Genomic DNA, 27,138 nt, shown 5'->3' with positions numbered 1-27,138 from the left:
TTTATCACGCTTCATACTGTTTGTGGCCGCCGTGATTAATCGTTGAGGGTGTGCTTGATTGAGCGGATCATGAGATCAGTCTGTCTGTGTATTGATGATTTCAGGGGAGATGCAGTTAGCTTTGATGTTATGCATGCTCTGAAGCTTTCTTATGCTTTAATGCGTTATCTGCGCACAGAGGCGATCAGGGATATTGCTGTCATATCACATATTCAAGTCAGACCATTTTTACTTATGTTGATCAGGATCACGGAATTGTCTGATTCTCTACGCTGAGACCCTTATCTTAGACAAGAAAATACATAGAAACAGGATAATAATGAGAGAAACCTGAGGACGAGATTGTTAATATAGTCACAAAGGAGGGGATTCAGGCCAAGTTAAGAGTGTATGTTGGGTATAGTTAGGCCAGGGAGTAAAAACAGGACTGGGTTCACACTGAGGGGGCTGAATGGGAATAAATCAGCAGCACTCACCACCATAGAAATCAGTGATATTGTATAAAGCAGCCACAGTCTCATTCATTGTTTCCACTGTAATATAACAGAAAATCATAAGCATGCAAAACTGGGAAAGAAAACAGGTAACGCTTCACTTCACAACGACTTCCAGTGTGTAAACAATGCAACAGCATGTGAAAATGCATTGCAACTAGAGAATAATATTGTGTTGCTGCAAAAACATTGTGCATCCAGCATCACAGTTGCATTACTCGGATGCTGTGATGAGGCCAACTCAAATATTGCTGGAAGCCCTTTATGAATGTCAGGAAAGGAAGAATACAGGAAGGACAGCACAAAACTAACCTAAGGCTAAGACAGTTCTGCATGAGCAACACTCGGATTTGAAACAGGAGCAATGCAATAACCCATTGAACACAAAATGCTGAAAAAGCTGTGAGTAACAGTTAAGTCTCCTGGAGTCGTATTCAGTGTCTTGACTTACTGTCCAGCACGGTGACTGAGATGGGCTGTTTCTGCTGGATGGTTTGTGTGTGAGGGAAGCGAGCATAGCAGATGTAGTCAGGCCTGCTGTCTTCTGGGAGAACATTTGAGAAGTACAAGTCTCCATTCAGAGCCTGGGACACTCGTTTATCCAGCGGTAGCCTCTGGAAGTCTTAGTTAGACATGGAAAAAAAAAGACGTCAAGGTAAATAGCCTGTTTGATTAAGTCTGACAAAGAGCTTTCCTTTCCCATAGGGTCAGTAAAGGGTTTCAGGGGTCCATCTTTCTAAATTCTTATGTCCTCATGCCATGTGTGCAGATATATATACATGCAAATGACTCACTGTTGTCCATCCAGAAGATCACAGGAGGTGGCAGCCCTGCAGGGGGTCGGCACTGCAGCACCAGGGAGACCCCCATCTGCACCACGATGGCCTCATTTCTCTCCTTCGACCACAAGGGGGACCCTGCGAGTCACACAAACATCAGACAAAGGGGCTTCAGGCCCAACAGTATGGGTCACAATCGTCTAAGTTTGCAAGTGTGATGACCTTGAGCGTTTTGCGGAAGAGTTCCAATATGATTTTTACAAAGCGGAGCTCAAGCCATTAGAATCCACGTAAATGTCCGAAAGGCAATGGAAAAAATCTAAGTGAATATAATGAGAATTCTTACTGGACTGTCTGATGACAATGCTGTTGGATACAGCAGTGCCGTGCTCGTTGTGCGCCGTGCACTGGTACGTTCCCTCGTAAGCCTCAGCCTTTTCCCCGCTGATGTCAATGACCAGGGTTCCTGAACCGGGCTTCATCAGGACTTTGGAGTCTTTCTCTACATCAAAGTGGGTCCCATTTCTTGTCCATGAAAAGCTGAGATCAACAAAAACAACTATCACTCGTCATCTCTAGGCTAGCAGAGAGACACAGCGCAGCCGGTTTGTTCAAATCATCAGCATGCATTGTGGTCTGTCCATTCACGCTGAATGGAATCATCAAGTCTGGCAGATTCTAACTCATCTGTGGCTTTGTGGCAAATTTAACCTGTGTCTAATTCCCTCTGCCAGGTGAGTTTCTCAAGTGGTCTCCGTGACAACAGTTGCTATGGTGATTCCGCTCCGGGTTAAGTTGTCCCCAGAAACAGATCTATAATTTCACACAGAGGACCATAAAACCGAATGGAAATCAGTTTACTGATCAGGTTGTATCGGGAGCTTTTGTCCCTCAATTCCACTGTTAACCAGCACTGGGTTGCACCAGATAAGTTCTTTCCTAAGTTATGGTGTAAAGTTGAACTACTAGTTAGTTTGTACCTAAATTAGCTCGTGTGCATTAGCTTTCCGGCTGGCATCATGGCACATCATAGTAAGCTAGATCAATAAGTTAGGTCTCTACAGCTGTTACTGACGATTATTTTCATTGCTGATTGCTGACACAACCCAAAAATGTTCAGTTTACATAGCGGAGTATAAAGACCACAAAATATTCAAAGTCAATAAGCTGGAATCAGAGAATTTTGCTTTATTTTTATCTTAAAAAATTACCTAAACCAATTCAGCAATTCTAAAAACAGTTGGCATTTTAACAGTTAGCAACTAGTTGATTAATTAATAGTTGCAGTTCTAATTACTGTGTTACAAAATGCCATACAATTAATGAAAACATTATGCAGTGTACCAGAAAAACTGCTGTTTTATCATAGTCATGTGTAACAATTAAGTTGCTGCTTGAATAATTTCCCAAATTGGGATCAATAAAGTAACAGTCTAAGTCTAAGTAGCAGTCTAAAGTTATGTTTTCACTTATCTCCATGGCGCAATCACTTTCATTCTAGCCATGCATAAATAATTTATGCTATAACGAGGCTAGGTTTGACCTTACGTACAGCTAGTGCAACAGACTGCAAAAAAGTGTGCAGCTGGGATGGAAACCTGCACATGTTCTGGTAAACAAGCACCAGTGCGATGGGAGGAGCGATTGTTTCACCTGGGATGAGGCTTCCCCTTGGCCTCACAGTGGATGACAATGTTCTCCCGCGGATCAAAGATGTAATCCTTTGGGGACTGCAGCGTTATAGTGGGGGGTTGGGGCACTGGCAAAACATGAATAGAAGCATAGTTCAGACACATACAATGGCATGTAAACATTAACACACCGCAGCTTTCAGAATCAAGGATGTGCAAGCAACATGCAGCAAGCGTTCAGTCAAGCTTGACAATCAAGTGTAACACCACCTGGAGCTGCAAACAAAAGTCACAAGAGCTATCGGATAACGACTTACCAGTCCCTGAACTGACAATAAAGCAAGCGCCACTCCAAAACAAGCAAGTCACTCCACAAAATAACAGTGTAGAGACAACTGCATGCATGTCTAACATTGGTAGAATCCACACGAAAGCAAGTTCAAATAAGTTTGAAGAGCAAATACGTCACACTAGAAGTCACAGCAGTGTTAGTGGCAACTTACATCCTTCCAGTACTTTAGCTTTTTGTCCACCGTGACACGCCAGAGAATAGTGATAGAATATTGAGGAAAGGTGTTAGGAGTAAACCACAGGTTCAGCAGAAACAGTTGCACATTCAAGTACTTTTAAGCATCTTACTGAGTCTACCTTTGATTTCCCTCTTTTTTTTTTTGTGAATACTTCCATGGTTTCAGTTTAAGGCAGGCAGAAAGAATGCGTGAAAAGTAGTTGAGGACATCATAATTTCACACAGTGTGTGCGATAAATAAATTTCTTCCGAAATGAAATTGCATTTCATGGCTGTAAACCGCAAACTTGATTCCATGCTGAAACATGCAAAGCTGAAACACAAGAAAACCAGTAAACTGCTGCTCAGTGTGCAGCTGCTCCAAAGCCCCTTTAGTGCCCCATAGTGGCTGTAATGTTCTCCATTATGCACCACATCATGAAAGAATTTCCATTACAGTTTTCCACAGAGCATAATGTGTTGATGTAAGCAGAACAGTTGGAAAATATCTGAATTTACCATTTTGATAATCATAGTACATGTGATATTGATAAGGACAATACTTACGATCAAGAGGCACTTCCAGCGCTGAGGTCACATGACTCACAAGTATCAACAGCACAGCTCCAAAGCCCGGCACCCTCTTCCTGTTCCTGTCCATGGTCGGTGTCACGATAGAAACCTTTTGTCCAAATTCAACGACACAGTCAGGGTGGTCAGCGTCTGAAGGAAGAACAAGAAAAGGACAGATTACTACATGATCTCCAAATTGGGGCTCAACACATGTCATAAATTAAAATGGGCAAACACATGTACATACACAGACAGGTACCACAATCCGCATGTATATAAGATTAGCCTATAAAAATGAAAGACACAGATTCACATACTATTTAGTCTGAAGCACAATGGAAAGTTTACTTTATTCTCACAGCTCAACATCCAAACTAGGGTGTGTGTGTCATGGATGACCAATGGCTCGTCCGTTGGATGACCAGTCATCCTGCCAACGTAAAGACCTTGGCAGGAAGAAAAGTCAAAACAAACTTGATTTCAGCCCTCGTAACTTAAACAACTTCAGCATCCCTCCTGCAGGTATCAGCCATCTTATTTACTTTCTCTGGTGTTCAAGACTCAGTATCTTATGAAAGCATCAGTGTAGAATGTTATTTAGATCTAGCTGTGCTCACATTGCATTGCTCTCAAGACAAGAACGTCTAACCTGCACCCCACTGAGACGTCCTGTCTGCCACGTGTTTGCCTGTAAACATATGGCACGTGAGTGCGCTCGGCTGGAACAATCACGGCTCGGCTGCAGATTTAGCCACGCGGTAGATCGGCACATGCATGCACAAACGCTCCACATTAATGAAAGCATCCTTGTCAGTGTGTCAAATGGATCAAGTTACACATGACTGCAGACCCACAAGCTAGCTGGCTTCTGTTGCATTGTGTGTGGCAAAGAGACACAGATAGATATGTACAGTCGTCACAAACACACAGAAGCATGTTGGCACTAATGGGCTCTTGTAAACTGTGTTTGATTTTCCCTTTTATGTCGGCTGTCCTACAGTGTGTGAGCCGCTGTCACATGTGCATTAAAACTGCCATTATATCACTGCACCAATGGCATCAAGATATTCCTGTGCATATAATGTTTTTCATGAATGTCTTCTAGATAATATGTTATACATCTGCAAGATTTTAGCTTCACTATTATTAATGTTTCATTTTATTCAAGGAAATTCTTCAGTCAACTGGCTCATTTTTGTCTTTTTCCATCGCATGAGCTGGTTGAATTAAAGTAGCTGAAGGGTGACTAACTCCAATCAGCAGGCCAAGATGGATTTTGAGATGGAGCAGCCTGCTGCTGCCAGGTAAATGGCTCAGTCCATCCTGACATCATTATTCATGAGGAGCACACGCATATTTGCCCATATATTGGAGGCACACAGTCACATGTGGATGCACAGGCATAGCACGCACACATACTGTATATACAAATACACAGGAAGGGCTTGAAGTCTTCAGAGGCATCTGACGGTGAAATTATCACTGTTAATTTCAGGCATGTTGCATCTCTACTCTGCTGGAGAGGAAGCGTGTCTGATGACATAGGGAGAGAATGGTAATGAACACACACACAGAGAAAGAGTGTCAGATTTTATCCAGCTGAGCTAGGCAGAGTGTGTGAGCTAATACGACCCCAGGACACGGCTAATTACGCCAACACGTCCTATTGGATATCACTCTCACTAGTTAATCGAGAGGGAAGCCAACAGAACAAGAGAGAGAGCAACACAATGAGATGCACTTAAGTGCATTAAATGCTGGCCATGCCTGCTAAATCTCATTGTGAAAAAGGCAACACCATATCATGCAAATGTAATAACCCGTATTCAGATTAATTACAATAATGCTCCATGCTGCTGCAGCAGAAATGGCCTCCCCCCACGGCGACGGTGGCCATATTAAGGCGTGCTGGACCTCAGGCCATTTTCTCCCAGAGAGAGCGAGACAGAGAAGCCCATTCACCTGGCAGGGCTGCTAATAAGTGTCGAAAAAGTAATCAATGACAAAAAGAGAAGAGGAGATGGATGATGGAAATGCATGAGCAGCGAGTATACATGGGTAAAAATGAAGAAGATATTCGAGATAGAGCAGAGGAAGAGGAGAAAGAGGAATTCTGTAGCCTGAGGGAAGGGAGGGTGTGATGGGGGACGTGTGAAAAATGAGACGTTGCATCATTTGCTTCAGCGGCCTTCTCCTTTAAAGTAGAGCTCGACCAATTCTGGATTTGAAGCCGATATGAATATTATATTAAAATATATATATATAATATATATTAAAAGCAATAGTGCTGCAGTTCACTGCTTTGCAATTTTCTTATCAATAAATATGTGATGGTGCGGCCACGTTCTATTAAAAATTCCTACTATTGGTCAAACGTATGAAAAAGTTAAGCATTTGATCCGTATGGACTGCACTCCATACGGATCAAAGACCATGCTAATGAAAAAAGGATCAACGAGCAAATGCATCTTGCTAAATAGATATACTTCTGATTGAATAACATAATAGATATAACGTGTTAACTTGTGAGCTGTAGAGGTGCTGGTTGGCAGATTTTGTCACTGTGGGACAGAGCCAGGCTAACTGCTAGCTAGCTGCGTCCTCGTTTCTCGTCTTTATGTTAAAATAAGCTAACGGCTACTGGCTACTGGTCTTATATTTAACAGACAAATATGAGAGTGATATAAAACATCAAACACAAATTAGCTGCATATTTCATACATAAAGTGATGACTTTAAAAAAAAAATCCCCCCAACATTGAATTATGATGTGGGTTTTTTAATCTGTTCTTCTGTGTCTGTTTTTATGTTTGACCTGGGTCACATCTCCAGAGACAAATAGAGATTAACTGCCCCGCAGCATAAAAAACCCACAAAGATGACTCCCCAAGCAGAGGCACAAACCGAAAACACACACACACACACACACACACACACACACACACACACACACACACACACACACACAAAATTAGGTGCCATGTGCAAATGTCAGCATCTCCATATCTCAACAGGCAGAATGTCACAGTGTTAACTGGCATAAATTGCTCAGACATTCACGTTGAAAATTCCTCCCAGCCTTTGATTTGCATGATCGTGCACCCTAAAACCGATGATCCGATCCTTTGACACGCTTTCATACCGGTTTGCTGCATGGTCAAATACGGTCACCGTGCTTTTGATGCCTGTTGAGTGAATTTTTCATAGCTAAAGTCTAGACCACGAGGCTGTACTGCGCTGAGTGGCGGAAGACATTTCTCTGACGGCAATATATCCAAGAAAGGCTCTTATAGAAGCACAATTACACACATATGCAGCCTCACATTCATCCTAAAACTAAGGGGGTAAAAATCATTTCCCATTGCTCGTTTTCTCTCAGGCCACAGACACACACAAAAAAAAAAAAAAAACAGAGATGATGACAACAAAGAGGACTCAAAGGAGGATGAGTGGGATGACTCTGGCTGGTGGGCAGGTCATCTCTCATCCTCCTCATCCCTCTCTTCTCTGACTCAGGGGTCAAAGCCCAGAGGTCAAAGAGTCCAGCTCTGCCTTTCCAATGTGGTCTCTCTATCCCTTCTTTCACTTCCTGTCTTCTTTCCTCTCTTTCACTCATTTTATGTTCTGCTTTCCCTCCTTAAACAAAGCCTCTAATACCTGGTGTCACAAAACTGAGTTCCACTGACTAAATCCTGACTACAACCAAACAAAACAACTAAAACGTGACATCAAACTAACTTCAATTTTCAGTGACTAAGACTAAAACAAACTTTCACCCAATAACATCAAAAAACCTATGTGTCCATTCAGCCATTCATGTTTGGGGCGAGAGAGGACTTTAAAAATACTGAATGCTCGATATACAAGCAGAGCCAACAGTTCTCAAACAACAAAGGATGACGTGAAGACTGCTGACACAGACCCAACAGTCTTCCTGCCTCTCAGTTTGCAAACCCTGAAGCAACGTGCTAAGTTGGTCACTCCACAGCCTTCAGTCACACTGAGAGACACTGAGGCATGACAGCCTGACTAGACAGATGAGGGAGGGAGGCAAAGGGAGGCAGGAAGAGAATTAGATGTGGGGGATGAAAACACAGTCATCTGCAGTCACATCAGATCTTAGCGACAGAGATATTTCTGAGATGATAGATGATAGAGTCGGACCGCTTTCAGCCAGACTGGACTAGATTGGTTGTTCTCTCATGTGGAGCTCGGTACACAGACAGATTTGTACATAAACACTCAGATGCCACATCATTGTATTGTAGAAGTTGCATTCTGTCATGGAATTAAATTTAATATGACTTATTTTGTCGTTGCAGGCTGAGAGTTCACGGCTTCTTCCAGCTTGTGCATCATAACGCTGTAACCAGACTGCAGTGGCCTGCAGTAACCAGGTCACAAGAATAGGAGCTTGGAGCCATGAGAGTTGCCACAAACACACTGAGGGGAACTGCAGCCTAAATGTGAAGCCACCGTAATCGCCACTTCGCTGCTGACATTTGGGAAAGCAGACTGAACTTCATTAAAAATACACACCTTTAAAACTGTGACAGGAAATAAACTGGAGAAAAAAAACACCTGCGGGTGAAACAAACAGCCAAACTCCCTCAAACTGAGCAGACAGTGGGAAAGAAGAAAGAGGACAGAGGCGGCCTCTTGCAAACACATGCACACAGACGGCACAGACCACACACAGACCATTTCTACACCGACACCGAACAAATGCCTTTGTGCAATCAGCGCCGGAGGTGAGAACTGTTATCGCAGTATTTTAAAAACCAATCCTGCAATCGTGTGAAAAGTTTGTCCAGCAGGGAATATTGCCTTTTTTTTTATTAAGTGTGGGTAGCTTTAGCCCTCGGTGCTGCTTTGTTTTAGAGACTGAACCTTCCATAAGTGGAACCAGAAAAAAGAAAACTGACTATAACAGCTTTACTTTACCACTTTTTTCTCATACCTTGAGACAGAGGCCAGATTTACAGGCACAACACAAAAAGCCACTTCCAGTGTCTGTGGAGGAAGAACACTAAATGTAAATCAGTGGGTACCAGATAGAGATTAACTCAGGAGACCAGGACGAGGAGAGACACAAAGACATGCTAACATCCCAGTCCTCTGTCAATTTGATAACTTTACTGGCCGACTGCTCTGTCTCTCCTTCCCCTTATTTCTCTCTTTCTCTGCTTTCTCGACAAACCCCCATCAAGCGGCCGCTCTGCTGTGAACAAAGGCTATTGTAAGGTGAGAAAACGGCCCTACTTCTTTGGGGCAAAGCCTAGACTGGCCCTTTTGATGAAAAAGGAAAACAAGGGGTTGCATTGCCTCTAAATCCGGTTTGATAGATGGGCCCGTATTCAGGCCTGTTTCATATCTTTTTCCCGAGTTAAGTATTATTTACTAAAGCACATTTGTGCCGCAGACAAAAGGTGGATGATGTTACACTTTCCTCACCTTGGAAGGTAAGGAGAGACATGACATGAGGGATGGGAGGAAAGCATTCATTCTCAAGCTAAAGTGACACTATGCAGGGTGTTACTCAAGATGCATTTTCTGTCAAACAAATCCTTGGCACTGGGGTATGCAGAGGTGAGGTGTGGAGTTTACTGTAAAAAAGACAAAAGTCTTTAGTGAGGATGAGGTAAGAGTATACTTGTATTACTGGTGTGGTTTTATTTCTCAGGAAATGTTTACACAGCGTGTGCCAAATGTCAACAAATCAGTGTGAACATTTGATTTGAAGGGAAAAGTCATACCTGTTGACTTTGCAACAACACAATTATTGTTGCTCAAGCGCCCTTCTGCCATGTTACCTTGTCAGGATGGGAACCAGCAGCTCTCCAGTTGCAAGTTACAGCTGCTTAATTTCAGAAAGCCTCATGATCTAACCGCTGACTTCATCGGAAGCTGTCCCCTGCATTGGAAGTTATTTTAAGAGGAGCTTTCACTATACTAACACCACTTCTTTGCAATGATAGGACAGAACTGGCAGCCCCTTTGTCTCCACCGGATCACACACCGCCAGCTAATCAGAACAAACTATCTCAGCCTCTTTTTGCATGTACACACACACACACGCACACGCAGGGCCTTTCCTTTTTGGGGTCAGTTTTTCTAGCACCATCCGCAGAATCCCCCAGTGCCTGCTTTTCTCTGAGGCTTTGTGAAGTGCTGATGGTCAGCATGCGCCTGGCCATGCATCCCGCCCACCATCACATCCGCACCTCGACAACCACCCCACGGGGGCCTTTGTCCTTCATGTTGTTTACCAGTGGGATAATGCTGAAATGGCAGGGGTGTTGCCGGGCACAAGGTGACACCTCAGGCAGTTGAAGATGTGGCCACGGTTCAACCGGGGATAATTCTTTACTGCACTGCACAGAGTGCAGGACCGATGGAAAAGCAAATGCACACATACATGATGGGAAGGTTTAGCTTTGAAATCCATGCATTATTGTTTTGCAAAACACAAGTCAATTAGTCAATTCAACTGAAGTCAATTCAAGTCAATAGTCAATTTGAATTGTGCTTTCGTTAAACCAAGAGTACTGGATTCGACTAGAACCGGTTTGAAATATATCAAAAACAAAACACTGGACTCATCCGTACCATTACTGATAGCTGCCATTAAAATTTGCTCCATCTGACATCCAATTATAGTGCTGTGATATTTGGACAATTGCACACATTTTGCCAGGCGTATGGACCGGTTTGAGGGCTGCCAGGGGCTTGGCCGGGTGTTGGGTGTGTGCCCATGTGCAGTGTGTATGCATGCACGTATGTGTGTGTTTGTGAGTACATGTCTCGCCTGTCTAAGGTCATCTCATCAAAAGCCGTGAGCTCAGCCAGAGCAGAGGGCCATGCTGGTTATATGTGTGTGTGTGGTGGTATGGGGTATAGTGTTGTGCAGTCATACAAGCCTAATCCTCCCGCAGTTATTTCCGATCAGTTCCTCTTTTTGGTCTCACAAATATTTCATCCAATCAGTGTATTTCTTTCCTTCACATAATCTCCCACTCAAATAAATGTAAATAATATTGTCATCCTCCAGTATGCTGCTCCCACCACTGCCAGAATCCAGTTCATCCGGTGCCAGGTTTTAATTTTAGACCCAAGTAAACTGAACACAAACCAACTGCTGTACTAACACAGAAGTCTATCGAAAACATGGTGTCGTACATTATGTCAACTTGTAGCTGATGGGCTAAACAACACAAAACACACATCATGGCCCTTTAACATCAAATATCACATGTGAACAGAGTTTCAAAAAGAGTGTTTGAAATGAAGGACACATGCATGTTGGATGAAAGGACCTATGATCAATAGTGCTTCTAATACAGTGTGAAAATGGGACAGGGCCACATAAATCCAGCTGGGCTTGTAAACGAGCCAGGTCTCATTGGCATTCCGGGGTGCTATCGCTAGGTAAAAGGTATTGATGAGCAGACGGACGCACGTGGCCTTGGCATGTGACTGTGGGCTTTTACATGACATGAGTTACTGTGTGTTTCTCTATAGATTTGTATTTGTAGAGTATGTGTGTTAGTGTGTCCTTCAGGGAAACACTGTTATTCCTTTTATGGCTGCGGTTCCTACATCTCTTTTCCATTTCACGAGGCCTGATCAATCTCTGACGACCTTGATTGTGGTCGGTTCATCCGTCAAAAGACGCTCAGTGCTTGCTGTTCTTAGAGCTGGCTGTCGGGCTGAAAATGTAAAGTTTTTTTCTCATGGAGTAACGTTAGGATAGAGGAGAGTCAGTATGAGGGGGCAAAGATTGAGGCAGAGCAGCAGGGAGGAGAGACAAGGGCATGATGGGATGGGATAGGAGGTGAGTGGAGGGGGGGGTTGCTGATTGACGGTGTTACAGCAGCGCAACAAGCTGGCATGCCCCTTTTTTTTCCTCCTCCACCCATCTGTTCATCAGGATTACTCATATAGAGAGGGATAGAGGAGGAGAGGGGAAGCTGTAGGAGGGCAGAGGAGAGATCCGTCATCACAACCTACAATAACTGAATTCAAACCACTTTTCCATTAACTGCTGTAATAACGACTGACTGTTAAAATTATGGATCAGTGCAATATAATAGAGTGCTCTCATGAGGCTATTCAGGTAACAATGATAGTAATGGGAGGTGGAAACATTGTAGTGGTGTGTTATATAATACTGCAGCGCCTGCTCTACTTACTAAGGCATAGCTCCCGACTGACAAATATGTTTTACGGCTTTTCCACAAGGCAGATACAGCGTGACGTGTGCTACTGGTCTGCTCTCTGTGCTCATTAAAGGGGCCCTGTGGAGTTTTTCTTGTTAACATACAAAAGTTATGTTTACATTCAGTTTCGAGTGTATTTCCTTCGTCATTGTAAAGCTGATTTTTAAGTATTTTAAATCCTGCATTGTTTACATCCATGTTTCCTAACTTGCAGTCCTCTTCTTCTTCCTGCTTTTGCGGCACATTGCAGCATATTTTGGCGTGTGACCTCCATGATGATGATCAGCGGAATAGTCATTCATGTGCATGAGATAAACAAAACAGGGATCCACTCATCAAGTAGCTCCATAGCGCTAGTAGAGGTCTAAAACTCCACAGAGAACCGTAAATGCAGTGTGTATGCTGTTACTCAGTATTTATTCAATTACCAATTGTCCCGCTGCTATACTGTGTAATGTACTGTAGTAGAAATATAGGTAAAGTACATGAAATAAAGCTGGAAATTGTGCTACACTGTTCATCCGAGTGTGTTAAATGGCATCTGTGTACTGCTTCCCTCGTCCCTCTGTTTGTGTGTGTGAGTGAGCGTGATCAGCAGCAGGTGAGCCGGAGGTGACTGTCAGGACATGTGGCTCCTATTTTTCCAGTCACACTCAAACAAAGTCCAAAACACATGCTGGGTACTCACATTGTCCTCTCACCTCTGTGGGTGTGCATACTTTCAGTGTTTTTTTTCAGTGCAGGCTCACGGCTTTTAGCATGTTTACATTTCGTTGTGTTCCAAGCTTGTAGCAGCACGTTAAGTGACTAAGGGATTGATCTTAAAACTCTTCCATTGACAGCGGAGCCCCACCTGACACCTCATACCATGCTCCAACTTGTGCAATAAAAATGTTCACAGCTACTCATGAATATTCTGTCACTTCCCAAAAGAGTTCAATTCTGCAGTCTGCAATCAGTGTAATTGTACTTATTTTAACTGTGCTTATCATCCACATGGTGACAAAACAAACGCTGACAGCGCAGCCACAAGGAGGTTGCAACAGGCATCAATCTTCAGTACTTTGCTGGGTTAGTACTTGGTGAGTGCACAAACTTCTATAGTAAAAGGGCACAACCATGACTGCAAAGGGTATAAATCAGTCAGTGCCAGGTATAAACACCCCTCAACACTCGCACTTTTCATCCATGCTGACGGACTGTTACTTGAAGTACAGCTGAGGTTTGGATAACTCAAATGTCTGTTTAGTGCACACATGAATTGGAGCAACAGTGTAGCCCATGCAGTGTCCCTGAGACAAAACAGAGAAGGCTAGATCAGCAAAAACTAGAACAGGACGAGGTTGGGCTGTTGAAGGGTGAAGCTGATTGACACACCCAGCTACATCAATGTGGACACAGCATGCAGGGGCAAAGCATAACCAGCTGCAGCGGCATTATGAGTGAAAGCAAATGACAAAGACAGAGTTATTGTGACCTGTTTGCACTGTATGTAGCAGCATTGTAGTGCTGGTTATAGCCAACTACAATAAGAACAACAGTTTTGAATACTTGTTGAGCAACATCTGAAGAAACCAGGGCTTACAGACAAATAATGGACACAATAGTAAAGCAGAGAAAGCATATTATTTGACTCACCTGTGAGGATTTAATCTCAGCCACTGACTGCCTTCAGGAAGTGGTTTGAACCTGTAACAATGAGAAGGAAGCCAAACTTAGTAAACCCCTTCATGCTGGACTAACCAGTTCTAAAACTGTGTACACTCACCCATCAGACTGTATACTCTCATACTGCATATGATATAAAATCCCCAAAGCCTACTACAACTACCACAACTCTATCTCCTGTAATATTAGATAGCACTGATGTTTTTATTACAACTCATTTGGAAGAGAAATACTTAGTCAAAGTCCTGCACAGCTTACATTCATGCAAAACTGAATCAGCATCAGGTAAAAAGGAAGAACGTGAACGAGCAGTGAAATGACACACAGTGTTTAGAAAGAAAGGCACGCACTAAAAAAGACTGCTGAAGTCCTTGGTGGACAAAAATAATACAAAAACAAATAAGCTTCTTCTAATGAAATCTAATTGAGACAAAGGGACATATTTGGTTCGCAAAGCTGACAGATTTGAATTCATCCATCAATGCAGGCCAGTGTCACACACGCAGCGCACCATGAATACATGCGCACATCCTCCCAGCTCTCCAGGGAATACCCTGTAAGTGACTGCGTCTTGCTGAACATGAGGCCTTCAATCAATAGCTAAAATGTCTCCAGTCATTTTTATTACTTTTACCTCCAGCAGGGGACACACACAAATGAAAGGTTACCCGCCATCAACACACACACACAGTGCCCCCCGCCTCCTGCAAACAGGCATCCCTGCGTGACCGCGAATGCATTATCATAATCTCCAGAGAGACTCTCCATTCATCTCACATTAGCAAAACAAATGTGACAGACAAAGAACGCCGGCCCATTTAGACGGGGAGCCATTAAAACTGTAGTTAGCTCAGAGGAGAAAGACGGCGGATTATGAGAGTGTCCATTAATAAGTCCAGGTCGAGCTGTTTGAACCCATCGGATGATGTCAAAAGATGAGGGAGGAGGTCTTTGAACTCCCCGTGATGACATGGGTGAGTCGCTGCTGTCACAGAGAGAGAGAGAGATTGGAGGAGCGTCAGTGACTCCACCCAACCCCAAAAAGATGTAGTAAGAGAGACGCTAAAGATTTTATTTGTCTAACATCAGCAGATTAGAATTAAAGCCATTAATAAGTTTACTTATTTATTTAATGATTTGATTAAATGTCATAACCTGGACTGAGCTGAGCTGCATTTGAAGTGAAACAGACCGAACCGAGCCGAACTGAAACCAGAGGGGGCAGTCACAGATGAGGGGAAAGAGGGGGAAAAAAAAAAAAAAGAGAGAGGGAGATATTAATGAATGGAGACAGGAACGCACCGAGACATCAGAAAACCCCCGGCAGGAGAGGCAGAGCGAGGATGATGCGAGGAAGAGTGTTGAGAGAGAGAGAGGGAGAGCACATGAAAAAATGAAGGCCGAGCGGGAATCGGAAACATGCATTATTAACAGGCAAATCTAAAAGCGCTTCATCATCAGAGCGTCGGAGGCGGTGGAGAGAGATACAGAGACAGTGTGCAAAGAGAAAGAGGGGGGGGGGGGGGAGAGGAGGAGAGCTGGGAGGTGGCAGGAGCAAAAAGCAAGTAGACCTGACCCCAAGCTCCGGCACATCAGATCCTGGATGCCTTATGACAAGAAAGAATGTTATTTGAGTTTTATTTCAAGTTTTATTTTTACTTTTATTTTTCTGTAAAATATGAATTATAGAGCTTTAAAGGTGCTGGTTGGTGGATTTTGTTTCCTTTCGGCAGAGCCAGGCTATCTGTTTCCAGTCTTCATGCTAAGCTAAGCTAACTGGCTGCTGGTGTTAGCCTCATATTTGATGGACAGACATGAGAGTGGGATCAGTCTCATGTAACTCTGGACAAGAAAGCTAGAACAGCAAAACGTCAAGCTATTCCTTGATCTATAGGAAATCTATATATTGTTATGTTCACTGCAGTTCAGTCCACATGTGTCGTTCTTCTTTACTTACTTACATCTGGGAATCAGCCCTTTGAAATGTGACTTTTCAATACTGACTGTATTTTGAACCAACTTTATTGCCATCATTTGCCAACCAGGACAGCAGAGGAGTGTGTTTCTATTTTACAGTATTCCACAATATGTAGCGTGGAGTAAAATGTTTTAAATCCGTTTGATGAGCCTTCAGAAGAATTTGTGAGGCAAAAATAGATCTGATACGCTCACATCTTCAGGACGGAGCTAAAATATCTCTATGACAACAGTGTGGATGTGAAATATAAGCTCTGTGAATATTTAAACACTCCCTGGAGATAAAGGCCAGCGTTTTCTCTGAATGTCCTTACACTAACCGCAGTGCGATCACTATGTCTGATTACTAAAGCTGTGTGTCCCAAAGCCCGGTGCAATACCACTCTGATTTACTATCTATCTCCTGTTTCAATTAGCTGACTGACTTTATGGATCCACGGGGAACCAACACACTGCGTACACCACAGTGTGGTACGGGGAGGGGGGGGAGTGGGGTGTTTTTGCAGACGGTGATGGAATAACTGACCCCGGGCATGAATAGAAATGTGGGTGCGTGTGTGTGTGTGTGTGCGTGTGTGTGTGTGTGTGTGTGTGTGTGTGGTAATCCCCTAGAATGAGGGGCCTCAGCAATCAGCGACAGCAGCAGCTGCCCCCCCCGAAAAAAAACAATTTACACGTGCCCGACTGCCTGGCCTCCACGCCCAGTTCTGCCTTCATCTGATTATGATATGATAACACAAACACACATACATATTCACACAAACTGGTACATTAAAAGCACCTCCCCAACAGGTCAAAGACGTTACTTTGAACGTGGGTTGAAATGACCATCATTATCAAGGAAAGTTGCTTTCAAACAGCCGTGTTTTCCACAGTTGGAGCCTGCAACTCTACAGCCCAATGGCCTGGCTGCCATGATTGAAGTCCGACTTTCTCACTACTGAGATTCGATTTCCAGACACCGGTCGCCCCGGAGCTGGCCAGTGCAAACAGCAGAAAACACAAAAGCAACACTTGTTCAAAATGTTTCTTTCAAGCCGTGTTGCACTTGCTGTCAGCAGCAGTTGAAGGAATTCGCAATGGCCTTTCAGCTTCAAGGTAAGAAAAAAAAAAAAAAAGCATGCGTTTAAAAGAGCAGAGTTAAACTGCCAAGCAATGCAATGCAGAGTACGACTGAGATGTGTATCCACTGTCACTTTGGTGGCAGTCGGCTATGGAAGCCGTAACACCTGGACCAGCGACGGCTGTTTGTCTGGAGCCTGAAGGTTGTCTGTTCATCAGACATACCATCTGTGTCTGACGAGATTTTGGTGTAGGCCTTGGGGGTTATTTATTACTCTCCTCCAGTGTGTGTGTGTGTGTGTGTGTGTGTGTGTGTGTGTGTGTGTGTGTGTGTGCGTTCTGCGCCAATGTACATCTGTCTGTATGTACCTATCGTCACAGAAAATGACAAATGACCTCATTAAGACGGTCACCAGGTTGGGTTCAGTGCACCGTGTCATTGTGTCGCATAGATACAATGTTCCACTGCTGCCTCTTACAAAATCCCCTGGCACGTAGACATGCAAATTGTTTTAATCGATTTAAGACATTTTAATGTGGAAATATTACTCTTTTAAAATGAAAAAGTCCCTAAGAAAGTTGCTCATGTTCAAAGAAGGTCTCCCACGGTTCTCTTTGCACTAGTAGTTTTCACCCCTTGTGAACTGTGAAAACGGTTTAGAGTGTCCACACAAGTGGCAAAAATAAAGTATTAAAATAGCAAAAAACAGCATGCTCTCTCTTGAGGTGAGGCTAGATTGAAAAATGTCATGAGCCGGTGTCAGGATGGCCTTTCTAGCTGCTTTTGAAGTCTCCAGTGAAGAGTTCAAACCAGCACATTCCCTTTTTTTAATGTTTGTGGACGTCTGTGTGTGTTGGACACGGAGACTGAGAGGGGGTGTTGGTTGCCATGGCTATTCAAAGGTTTTTTTTAATTTTAACAGTCTGTGAGCATCCTTCGATGACAGACAACACACACACAGTCCAGTCTCACACAGACGGAGCCGCCAGAAAGAGCAGTTTAATCAGAGAGATTTACAGCCTCCTGAAAGTTTGGGGTTTTTTTTTTTTCTTTCCTCTCGAGGTCAAAGGGACAATTCTCCCATCCCCACTGTTCCCACTCTACTCCACACAATGGAGTCATCAAGAATGTCACGCATGCACACAGAGACGGTAAGAGCATGAAAGATAAATCAAGATGAAAGAACAGTAGGAAGTAGAATCCCTCCGCTAAGCTTTCTGTAGCTGAAGGGGAGCGTATTGTAAAAGTGTCCACGTATGAGGAAGCTCTCCGGGGATTGGATCTAATCATCTGACTCGTTTTACAGCCCAAACAGAGGGAGTGAATTGAAAGCGAGAGTGAGGCAGCACCGGGAAGAGGAAACGTGAGAATGACAGGGACGCCCAGAAGAGTGACAGAAGAAGAAACGGACAGCAGTAAAAGATGATTTGTAAACGGACTGAAAAGGACGGGGCAGTTTGGCCACCGTCAATGCAGATGGAACACCTCGCCATGTGACGCTCGGGTCCACTAAATCAGTCACAGTGAGAGAGAGGGGCCTGCCGTAGAGTTTGATTTCTATGTTAATGCAGGATTTCTGTGCAGGGGATGCCTCCCTGGGCTATGCTGTGGGGATCTGAAAACCTCATTTAACACAAACATGCACTCCTATACATGGACATAAAAAGACCTGTCTGACATTCAGCATGACTTATTTTACAGAACACAGGCCTGTGTAATGAAGCACTGTCAGGGTTGACTACGGCTTAACTGGGAAACATGAGCGAGAAATGGCTGTCTATATGTAATATAGAAATACTTAATGTTACACTTATTGCTGTGCAGATAAATATGACAACAAGAGGGATTTTGCATCAAAAACACTGTCACTTTGGAAGATCCTCCCTTGAGATGACAAAGTCAGACTGTTTCATGTTAGCATTTTTTCTTGAAAAGAGGACTTGCTTATACGAAAGTCATGATAAGAAGGGACACGGCTAGCTTTGTGGAGAGGAACGATTACCGCAATAACCATGTCAATGCTCAAGAGGACATGTGAGTATTATCTTAAGATAAACTTGAACAAATGTGAACTTATCTTGTAAATCATGGGACTGTCCCAAAGCATAATATTGCATACATTCCAGCGCAGCCTTTAAAGAGGCCACTGCGTCATCTGATAATCAAATATGAAGCTTGATTAAAGGGATTTAAAGGGTTCCTGAAAACAGTGTACTTAATGCTAATCTTGCTCATATTAACTTTGTTTCATGCAGAAAAAGCCCAGTGTCTCACATGAAGACCCAACGGCAGCTGATCCACCAAGATCTGAGAGGCTGTAGCTGTCGCCACCGTGGAGAGAGTCAAGCAGAAGAACACCCAGAGTGCGTAACCGAGCAGAGCTTGGCCGTCAGTGACATGGTATGTTAGAAAAACCCCCCATGTCGCCAGCATCCAAGAGACCGTCTTATCTAAAGAAGCAAACATAAGGCGGGCGAGGGAAAGACAAAGATGGAGACAGATGTAGAGGAAGGCAATGAGAGTGAAAGTGAGTGGAGAGCAATGAGAAAGTGGAAATGAGAGTGTGAGGAACAAAGGGGCTGTGGACAAGGGGGAGGGCAAACAGTGGAGGGTATAGACCTATAGGATGCCTGGGAGACGTCTAATATTGACTGCATATCTCCCACCTAACACAGAGAAAAGGCAGAAGAAGAAGAAGAAGAACAGAGGATTGAGGCCTCCTAATATTAGTAACACCAGTGGTGAGGGATTTCTCTGTGTGATCTCATTAATTTAGGACTCCTCACAGAAACCTTGCTCTCAGGCTAAAAGCTGTGACGAGGAAGCGACAAGCTAACACAAAGGCTGCTCAGACACACACACACACACACACACAATGGCCTACTGTCACAGTGAAGTGTAGATATTAGACTTGCTACATCCTGCTTGGCAGTGCAGCTGTAACCAAGATTACTGTAAATGGGATATCATTCTTTTTTTTAATGGATCAACAAAGCCACCGCATGGAGAGCGATGCCAGATTGTAGCTGTAACACTTCTCGCTCCTCTGCTAGTCTCACGCCACACAAACAAAGCCTCTCACAGCTGTGTAGTCGGTATATCCTGCAACCATGGTGCGACACAAGAGTCTTTGAAGGAAGATCAAAACTGGAGACGAGCGATGGCAGGAGATGACATGACTGAATTTAGTATTTTTTGTAAATATCAAGGAACTATGAGGACTGTCTTGTTCCATTTCCAAGTGTGCCTGCCTCAGGGTTTCTGTGCGTATGGATCAGGTTATATCCAGCTGACAGTACATCAAACAAGGTATTTCATGTTCGCCCCAACTCAGGATTTTGATGGTATCTTAGAGGGATGCTCTGACCATCGGCCCGACTGCACCTTCACACACATTAGCCCAAGGTGAAAGCCAGCCATTTTTCACATGCAGTATTACTTCTCTGCATGGATGGATTACTGAACTGGCCTGCTGTTAGCCTCCTGTTCCTCCAAAACATATCTGCCTCTGGTGGCTAAAGCATGGTTTTAGCCGGATATGTTTAAACAACTCAAAGCACTTGGTCTTTGTGACATCTAACAACATTCAATGCTGACATGAGGCACAAGATTGAACATGCTTCTTCAATCAAAACCACAGTATTTCTGACACTGTAAAGTGTTTTCGTAGCCTGAACCTGCAGGTACATGAAACACAAGGCACTAGCTCCAGTCAAAGTCCTCTGCTTTGAATGCTCAGCCACCCTGACCCCTTTCCTCTGACATCTGTGCATCATAAGAAGAGTAACACAAGGATGTCACACCACAAGGATTGCAATAAACTTTGACAGAGAACAGAATCCAGGCAACGATTTAAAAAATCTAGATTTGACAAAGATAAACTAAAGATAAACAGTTCTGGTACCATAAGGTAACAGTGACAACAGCGAAATGCTAATATGTAGCCTGTGCATGACTGGAGTGAGACGTAATAATCTGTGCGTCTGTGCATGTGCGTGGCTAACACTAAGTGACTAATTACACTCCACTCAGCAGTTCCACTAGATAGAATGTGAGCGCTCTAATACATACACTTCACAAGACTGGTTAGAGCTGACATTAGCAGTCCACTTCTGAAAAAGGACTTGGGGCTACGGGCAGACAAAACAGTGCTCTAAACTGCAGCGTTAGGCACCAGCCGGGGCTCTCGTGTTAGCTGAATGAACGTGCTTGTGTGCGTTGCTTTTGAAATTTTGAGTGTTGTTTTGTTTATGGCACTTAATGGCACTCCGTAGCTCTCAATTTTGCTAATGTGGCAAAAAATTAAAAAAAAATTATCTTCTGCAAACAAAAAGCAACAGAAGCCACATGCAAATGTTCCCAAAGCCATCCTGAATTATGTGACAGCCATGATTCATGACCTCACCCGAGCAGCAAAACGAAAGAGCTTGGTCAGACTTATTTGGATGCTGTCACGGTCCAGTCATGCAGTGATGTCGTTGCTTCCTTGCTGCGGCGTGCAGGATCACTGCAGCATGAACTGGACACACGTGCGTCTATATATTGCAATTCATACACATGGGCTCACTCTTAGATGCACTCAAAGCCGAAGGCACACAAACCTACTTTATTTGCTTCCCACCTTTGCCCTGATTTTCATTAAACAAATTCACAATGACACAGCGATGACCTGCAGTCAAATCCTGTGAACACAATAAGCCACAATATCAGCCGTCTGAAAGTCTGAAACCTGTGACTCTCTCTGAAAGAGAGTCACAGGTTTATCATAAACTAACATCACACTCTTTCCAATAAAACCCTGGATAAAAATGTCTGCCCTCATGCTAATTTGATACATTTGTGACACTTTAGATGACAATCCATTGAGGAAAAGACTGTGCATGTGTCCTGATAACCTCATTATTCAACACCAATCTTGGAACAGAGGAGGACTGACTATATCCATCCTTTGACACCCTTACATGGCGTTTGCAGCAGAAGAAATCAATATTTCTAGTGCTGTTTCTTTCACACCTGCCACTCTCTGACCATTTCCTCAAATTACTATAATCAACACCTCTTCCCTCCTCTCCTTTATCTCCAGAGAGTAGACTGAAGGACATTATCTCCACCTTGTTTCTGTCTCTTAAATCACCAAGTCAAGAATTTTAATTAGCCTGAAAATTAGATAACCTGATCAAAACAAGCTTAAATGAATTCAACCTATGAAATAAGAATGTTTGTGTTTTCATTACCTTAAAATGAGCTCTTTATATCTACAGAGGAAGCAGATCCTTTTCACAGAGTCCGCCATGTTGGACCACCGTGTTTCTACAGTAGCCCTGAATGGACAAACCAAACACTGGCCTTTAACCAGGGCCTTTCACAAGTTCTGCTGCCAGACTAGGTTCTCGTGCTTGGAAGGGGAGGGCTGAGGAGAGAGGTTATTCATTTGGTTCCAATCTGCAACTGCTAGATGCCACCAAATCCGACGCACTGCCTTTAAAGCTGCTTTAGTCAGGATTTTAGTAGCAACAATGCATCAAATGAACACATGTGTGTGAAAGGGGATCACCAGTTGTGATGAACCTACAGAGATTTCACTCAACTCTACAAAGCCACTAAGCTCCATAGAGCCTTTAGCGTCTTTCAGCTCACTGTTTTACTTTTACTGCCCCAAGCTTTACTATTTCGGTTCAGAGTCACAGCTTTGATTAGTGTTATTACATGAAGCAGCAGGCAGCTGTACTCACTGTACACTACCTTGTCAGCATCCAACGGCAGACAGACAAGACTAGCAAGTAGCTGGTGAACGAGAGCATTTAGCTGCAAAAAAAAGCAGATATTTCTCTCAGGAGTTGGTGGAGACTAAAAGCAGAGCTAAAAGGGTGGTAAATGTTACACCTACGTTAATCAGGTGGAAACAAATACAACTCAAATGAAGGCTTATGATACTCCATATCTGCTGGATGCGGACCTTAAGCCTAATATCCAACATGGATGATCTGAGGAACACACTTAAGTACAGATACAGAATAAACTTCTTTCCTTTTTCTTTCTTTCTATTTTTTTTTTGCCAGTCCTGGACCTGCTGGACACCTGTGAATTAGCAGAATACAAACCCACTTAAGGTAATCAAAAAAAGAGTTTTCCTGGCGCACACTCTTAATGAAAAATACATCACCTTTTCAGCCCCAGCACTAGATTAAATGACTGATGCTCTTGTCTGACAGCTCACCTTTTAAAACAGATGTAAATGCAAAAATCTGAGCCAAGATCAATGACTGTGTGAAAAACTTCACATATACATGTGAAGTCAAGTCAGGCTCTGTAATGAAACTACCAAAGTAGCAAACCCTGGCAATTTACTATCACTCAATCTCTTGTTGCATACACACACAAACACACACACACACACACATTATTCACTGCTACACACAGGGCTGCACAGACTTGTTGGCCAGTGGTGCTGAGCTCGTGGCAGGCCAGACATCATGGACCCAGATATAAAAGAGAGGCTGCAGCTATCTCAATACAAAGACCCCAGTCAGCACTTTGGTACTCTAAAAACAGATGCTGTCTGAGCTAATGAGTGTACCTCGCAGCACAGCGGCTCAGGGTTTACATTGGGACAGTCCACATCTCCATCTGCGCAAATGCATCCTCTATTGTGCTCACTAACCTATTAAAGGTTATGCCTCGTTTGAGGAAAACTTACACGATGGTCTCCATGGAGCTATCATTTCATTGAAATCTAAGCTCTAAGCGAATGTATATTGTCTCACTTGGTAGATTTTGTTTGCAGTTCATACAATTATGCTTTCTGTCTTTGTCGAGAGATGAATTGGAGGATTCAGAAAGTAGGTATTGACCAAGACAGCAGCTCTGTGTCTCTTGCACATTAAAACATGATTAACCATGAAAATCATTTGCCTGTGGTGAGAACTGGATCCCCCTTCTTCTGGCTCGGGGAGGTTCTGTCTAACAAAATGCCCATCTGACTGCTGGGATTTTGGCTAAACAAGATAAACTGAGTTAACCCACTCCACTCCATCCAGCCAGTGTTAATGAGCTTTTGAAGGATCACACAGCTGTCTCAAAACAGGGGCTTCTGCAACACTGATGCCCTCTGGGTCCCCGGCCCTAATCCCCGGATCAATAATCTGGGTGTCAATACAATCTCATGTGCTGACATTTATGGATTCGCAATACCTGATGCACACTATCAATCACTTGTGTGTTCATGTGGAGGGGAAAGCCAGTAAATTCAAAATTGCAGCATTGTGAAAGTAAATTGACAAGTAGGAAAAAGGGTAACAAATAAATCCTAAACCTGATTGTGAGACCAGATCCCTCTCCCATTTCTCTGACAGAACAAGGACAGCACATCCCCAGTCATCCCAAATTCAACCCTGCTACATGGAGGATCGTGAGTGCAAGTGACAAGAGGGGCAAAGCACTCAATAATTCATCACTCGGTGTAGTATTTTGTGGCCTGGCTTTGATACACCAAAGCAGTTGCAGTGCTTCTAAGGATGAAGATAAGAGACATATTTTTTTGCATATATATGTGAGAGGATATCAATTATTCAAACATGAATCATCTAACAGCTAGAGGGACCCCGTCCGCTCAAAGCTGCTTTAGCCATATTCAAGTGTTAATTCAATGTCTGCGGCCACTGTGTTGTCAAGGAAATATTCCATTATGTGCAGTAGGCGGCTTTGTAGTTGTTGTTGCTCCCTGAATTCCTCCTACATCCATTTTCATAGACTGCAAGATGATGTCATGTGGCAAGATGGAAATGCTCAAATATCATGCAGTATGCCTAACACAATGAAACTGCATTATTAAAGAGGAATAAGATGATACTCAGCATCTGAAAAATATAGCTGAAACCAAAGATTATTTTCATTATCAAATTATCTGCCAACTAATTCCTCCACTAAACTGTTTGATTAAATCCATGAATCATTTGGTCCATGTGCATCTAAAATTACAAAAAAAAGCCCAAATTGGCTTATTTTCGTTGCTTATTTGGTCTAACTAACAGTTAAGAGCCACAAAATATTTAGTTTAATATTATAGAAAGTTAAGAAAAACAGCAAATATTCATATTTGAACAGCTGGAACCAGTAAAATGTTTTCAATGTCACACTCAAACCTACCCCTCGCTGTCTCAGTGAAATTACTTCATGCATAAAATTCGTCATACGAGTTTTTGAGAGCATGCTCGTCACTGCTACAACATTTATGAAATGAATCTTGGCCTACATTGTTATCAAATACATTAATTATATGTTATATTCTCCATGTTGTATATTCCTCTGTAAGGCAGATGCTCATCAATCAGGTATTCACTGAAATAATCTGTCTCTGAGGAGAGGAGGATAAAGACTGATATATGAGAAAACAGATAGAGAGAGCTGGGCAGCCACCAAATGCATTAAAGCTGTGCTACACTTAACATCATTAAAACATCATAAAATAAAGCAGAGGCTGAATCTGTCAAGTTATGAGGTACAGAAAAAAGAATAAATAGATGGACAACAGATTTTCAAGAAAGCCTCACATACACTTACAAATGTAAAACAGTTCCAGAGAGAATGACACCATTAACTGTATCATTACCGCTGAGGTTCATGTGATCCAACAGTTACAGGACACTCCCTGGACACCTGATAGCTTGTGTTACCTGGCTGTGTGAGTGTGTACACGGAGGAGACGGCCGTGGGAAAAGTATGTGATACCCATTTTAGAACAGTATCTGCTTTTCCGCTTATTAATGGACCTTTTGTGGAGTGAAAATCTTGGAGGTAATATATCACATAGCTGTAATGGGTGACTGGCTTGAATGAATATATAACAAAGTGAAGGAGTATCCTGTGCGTTAGAAAGGACACACTGATACATCGCAGACATCAATACCCCTTTTTTCTCTTCTTCTACGCGTTGTCTAAATTTTGCCGACCAAAATTATTTTAGGGTTTAAAGAGATGTGTCACAGAGACAAGCGTGGACCGCCTCCAGCGGGTAGCAGCCAGGCGCTGGCTTGCATTTTGCTGGGTAAAGGTTAAATGGGATTTGTGAGTCATGAATCAGAGTGGAGAGTGGAGGAGAGATGGAGTGGGTTGAGGGTCAATACCAGCAGTGTGCATATGGTGGGAAAATGCTGGGAGGACACGGGGGGAGAAAAAAAAAAAGCTGGGCAAACAGGCGTAGTGCAGAGCCGTGTGCAGCCATCCCATGCGTGGAAGTTTAAAGAATGTCAACGTGCTGAAATGTCATATTTGATAACGTCATTTTTATGGCACGGCAAGCCTGTGTCCATGGCATTTCCACTGAAGAAGAATACACTTGAAGAATTTGTTTAATATCATATTGATATCAGTTGGGAAAAAATAGTATGTAGAAGTCTATAGCATTAGCAATGGATCAGTTCACTGAGTGGAATGTGGAAGGGGTCGCTAGTAACGTTAGCTGCGATGACCCCACAGAGAATCATCACCCGACCCAGCGGTTTCCCTCAGCTCCACGGAGCATGTTAGCATATTTCAGCTCACTGCTTAGATTCACTCACGTAGTTCTTATCAGCGTCTTTTTCAAGCAGCTGTTTCCAGCAAAAAAAGTACTGATAAACCCTCTGCCCAGCACCAAATGTCCAACAGGCAAACTTAGCAGCTAGCATGGCGCATTTAGCAGCGATAGCGCTAACAATGTCCCTCAGACATTAGTGAAAACCGAAACAAAGCAAAAAGTGAAGACTGAATATTCGACTTACAATTCCATATAAAAGCTGAAGCTGCTACGTATCTGCGGGATGCGTAAACAAGTCACTGTTAGCTAACTTGTTCATCACATCAGCTTTATAAGATGCTAACATGTCAATGTTGCGTTTACAGCTTTTTGCCTGGTGCCCAATTAGACAGAATATATATATCAATGTAGATATTATAAGGATGTGTTAAAAACCTGCAATTTCACTCCATGTCATGCTCTTCCACAAGAAGGGAAAAAGAGACATCACAGACATCTGTAAAGCAAAACTATAGCTACTGGCCCTGAGCCAAGTCATTAAAACACTTAATTATCTGTGTACTAGTGCAAGAAGCAGTGAGAAAACAGTGCTTTTAATAGGTTAAGCAGGATATCTTCTGTAAGAGAGACCGTTAATCTTGCAATTAGTCAACGCTCTGCTTCCTGATGATAAATGGTTTATCTTCAGCCAAAAGATTACAGCTCTCATGAA

General features: G+C 43.1%; 1 protein-coding gene across 7 annotated transcripts in view; it reads right to left on the bottom strand.

Moving 5' to 3' along the window:
- nrcama (neuronal cell adhesion molecule a) overlaps positions 1-27,138 on the bottom strand; it is a 48,816-nt gene that overhangs the window by 14,488 nt on the left and 7,190 nt on the right. For 4 of the 7 annotated variants that reach the window (XM_076722796.1, XM_076722800.1, XM_076722801.1 and 1 more), the window contains exons 2-8: positions 13,843-13,893; positions 3,980-4,135; positions 3,408-3,425; positions 2,927-3,032; positions 1,620-1,813; positions 1,289-1,411; positions 946-1,116 (exon numbers count right to left, since the gene is read on the bottom strand). In XM_076722796.1, the coding sequence (XP_076578911.1) occupies positions 946-1,116; positions 1,289-1,411; positions 1,620-1,813; positions 2,927-3,032; positions 3,408-3,425; positions 3,980-4,073 (706 nt within the window). In that variant the 5' untranslated portion in view covers positions 4,074-4,135; positions 13,843-13,893. The remainder of the gene's footprint in view (positions 1-945; positions 1,117-1,288; positions 1,412-1,619; positions 1,814-2,926; positions 3,033-3,407; positions 3,426-3,979; positions 4,136-13,842; positions 13,894-27,138) is intronic. The other 3 variants (XM_076722797.1, XM_076722803.1, XM_076722804.1) reach the window with 1 other exon arrangement.

Source organism: Chaetodon auriga, chromosome 22, assembly GCF_051107435.1.
Source record: "Chaetodon auriga isolate fChaAug3 chromosome 22, fChaAug3.hap1, whole genome shotgun sequence".
In the NCBI taxonomy this organism is placed as follows: domain Eukaryota; kingdom Metazoa; phylum Chordata; class Actinopteri; order Chaetodontiformes; family Chaetodontidae; genus Chaetodon; species Chaetodon auriga.
Note: the sequence above shows the minus strand (reverse complement) of the source record. Positions and strands in the feature narration are given on the sequence as shown.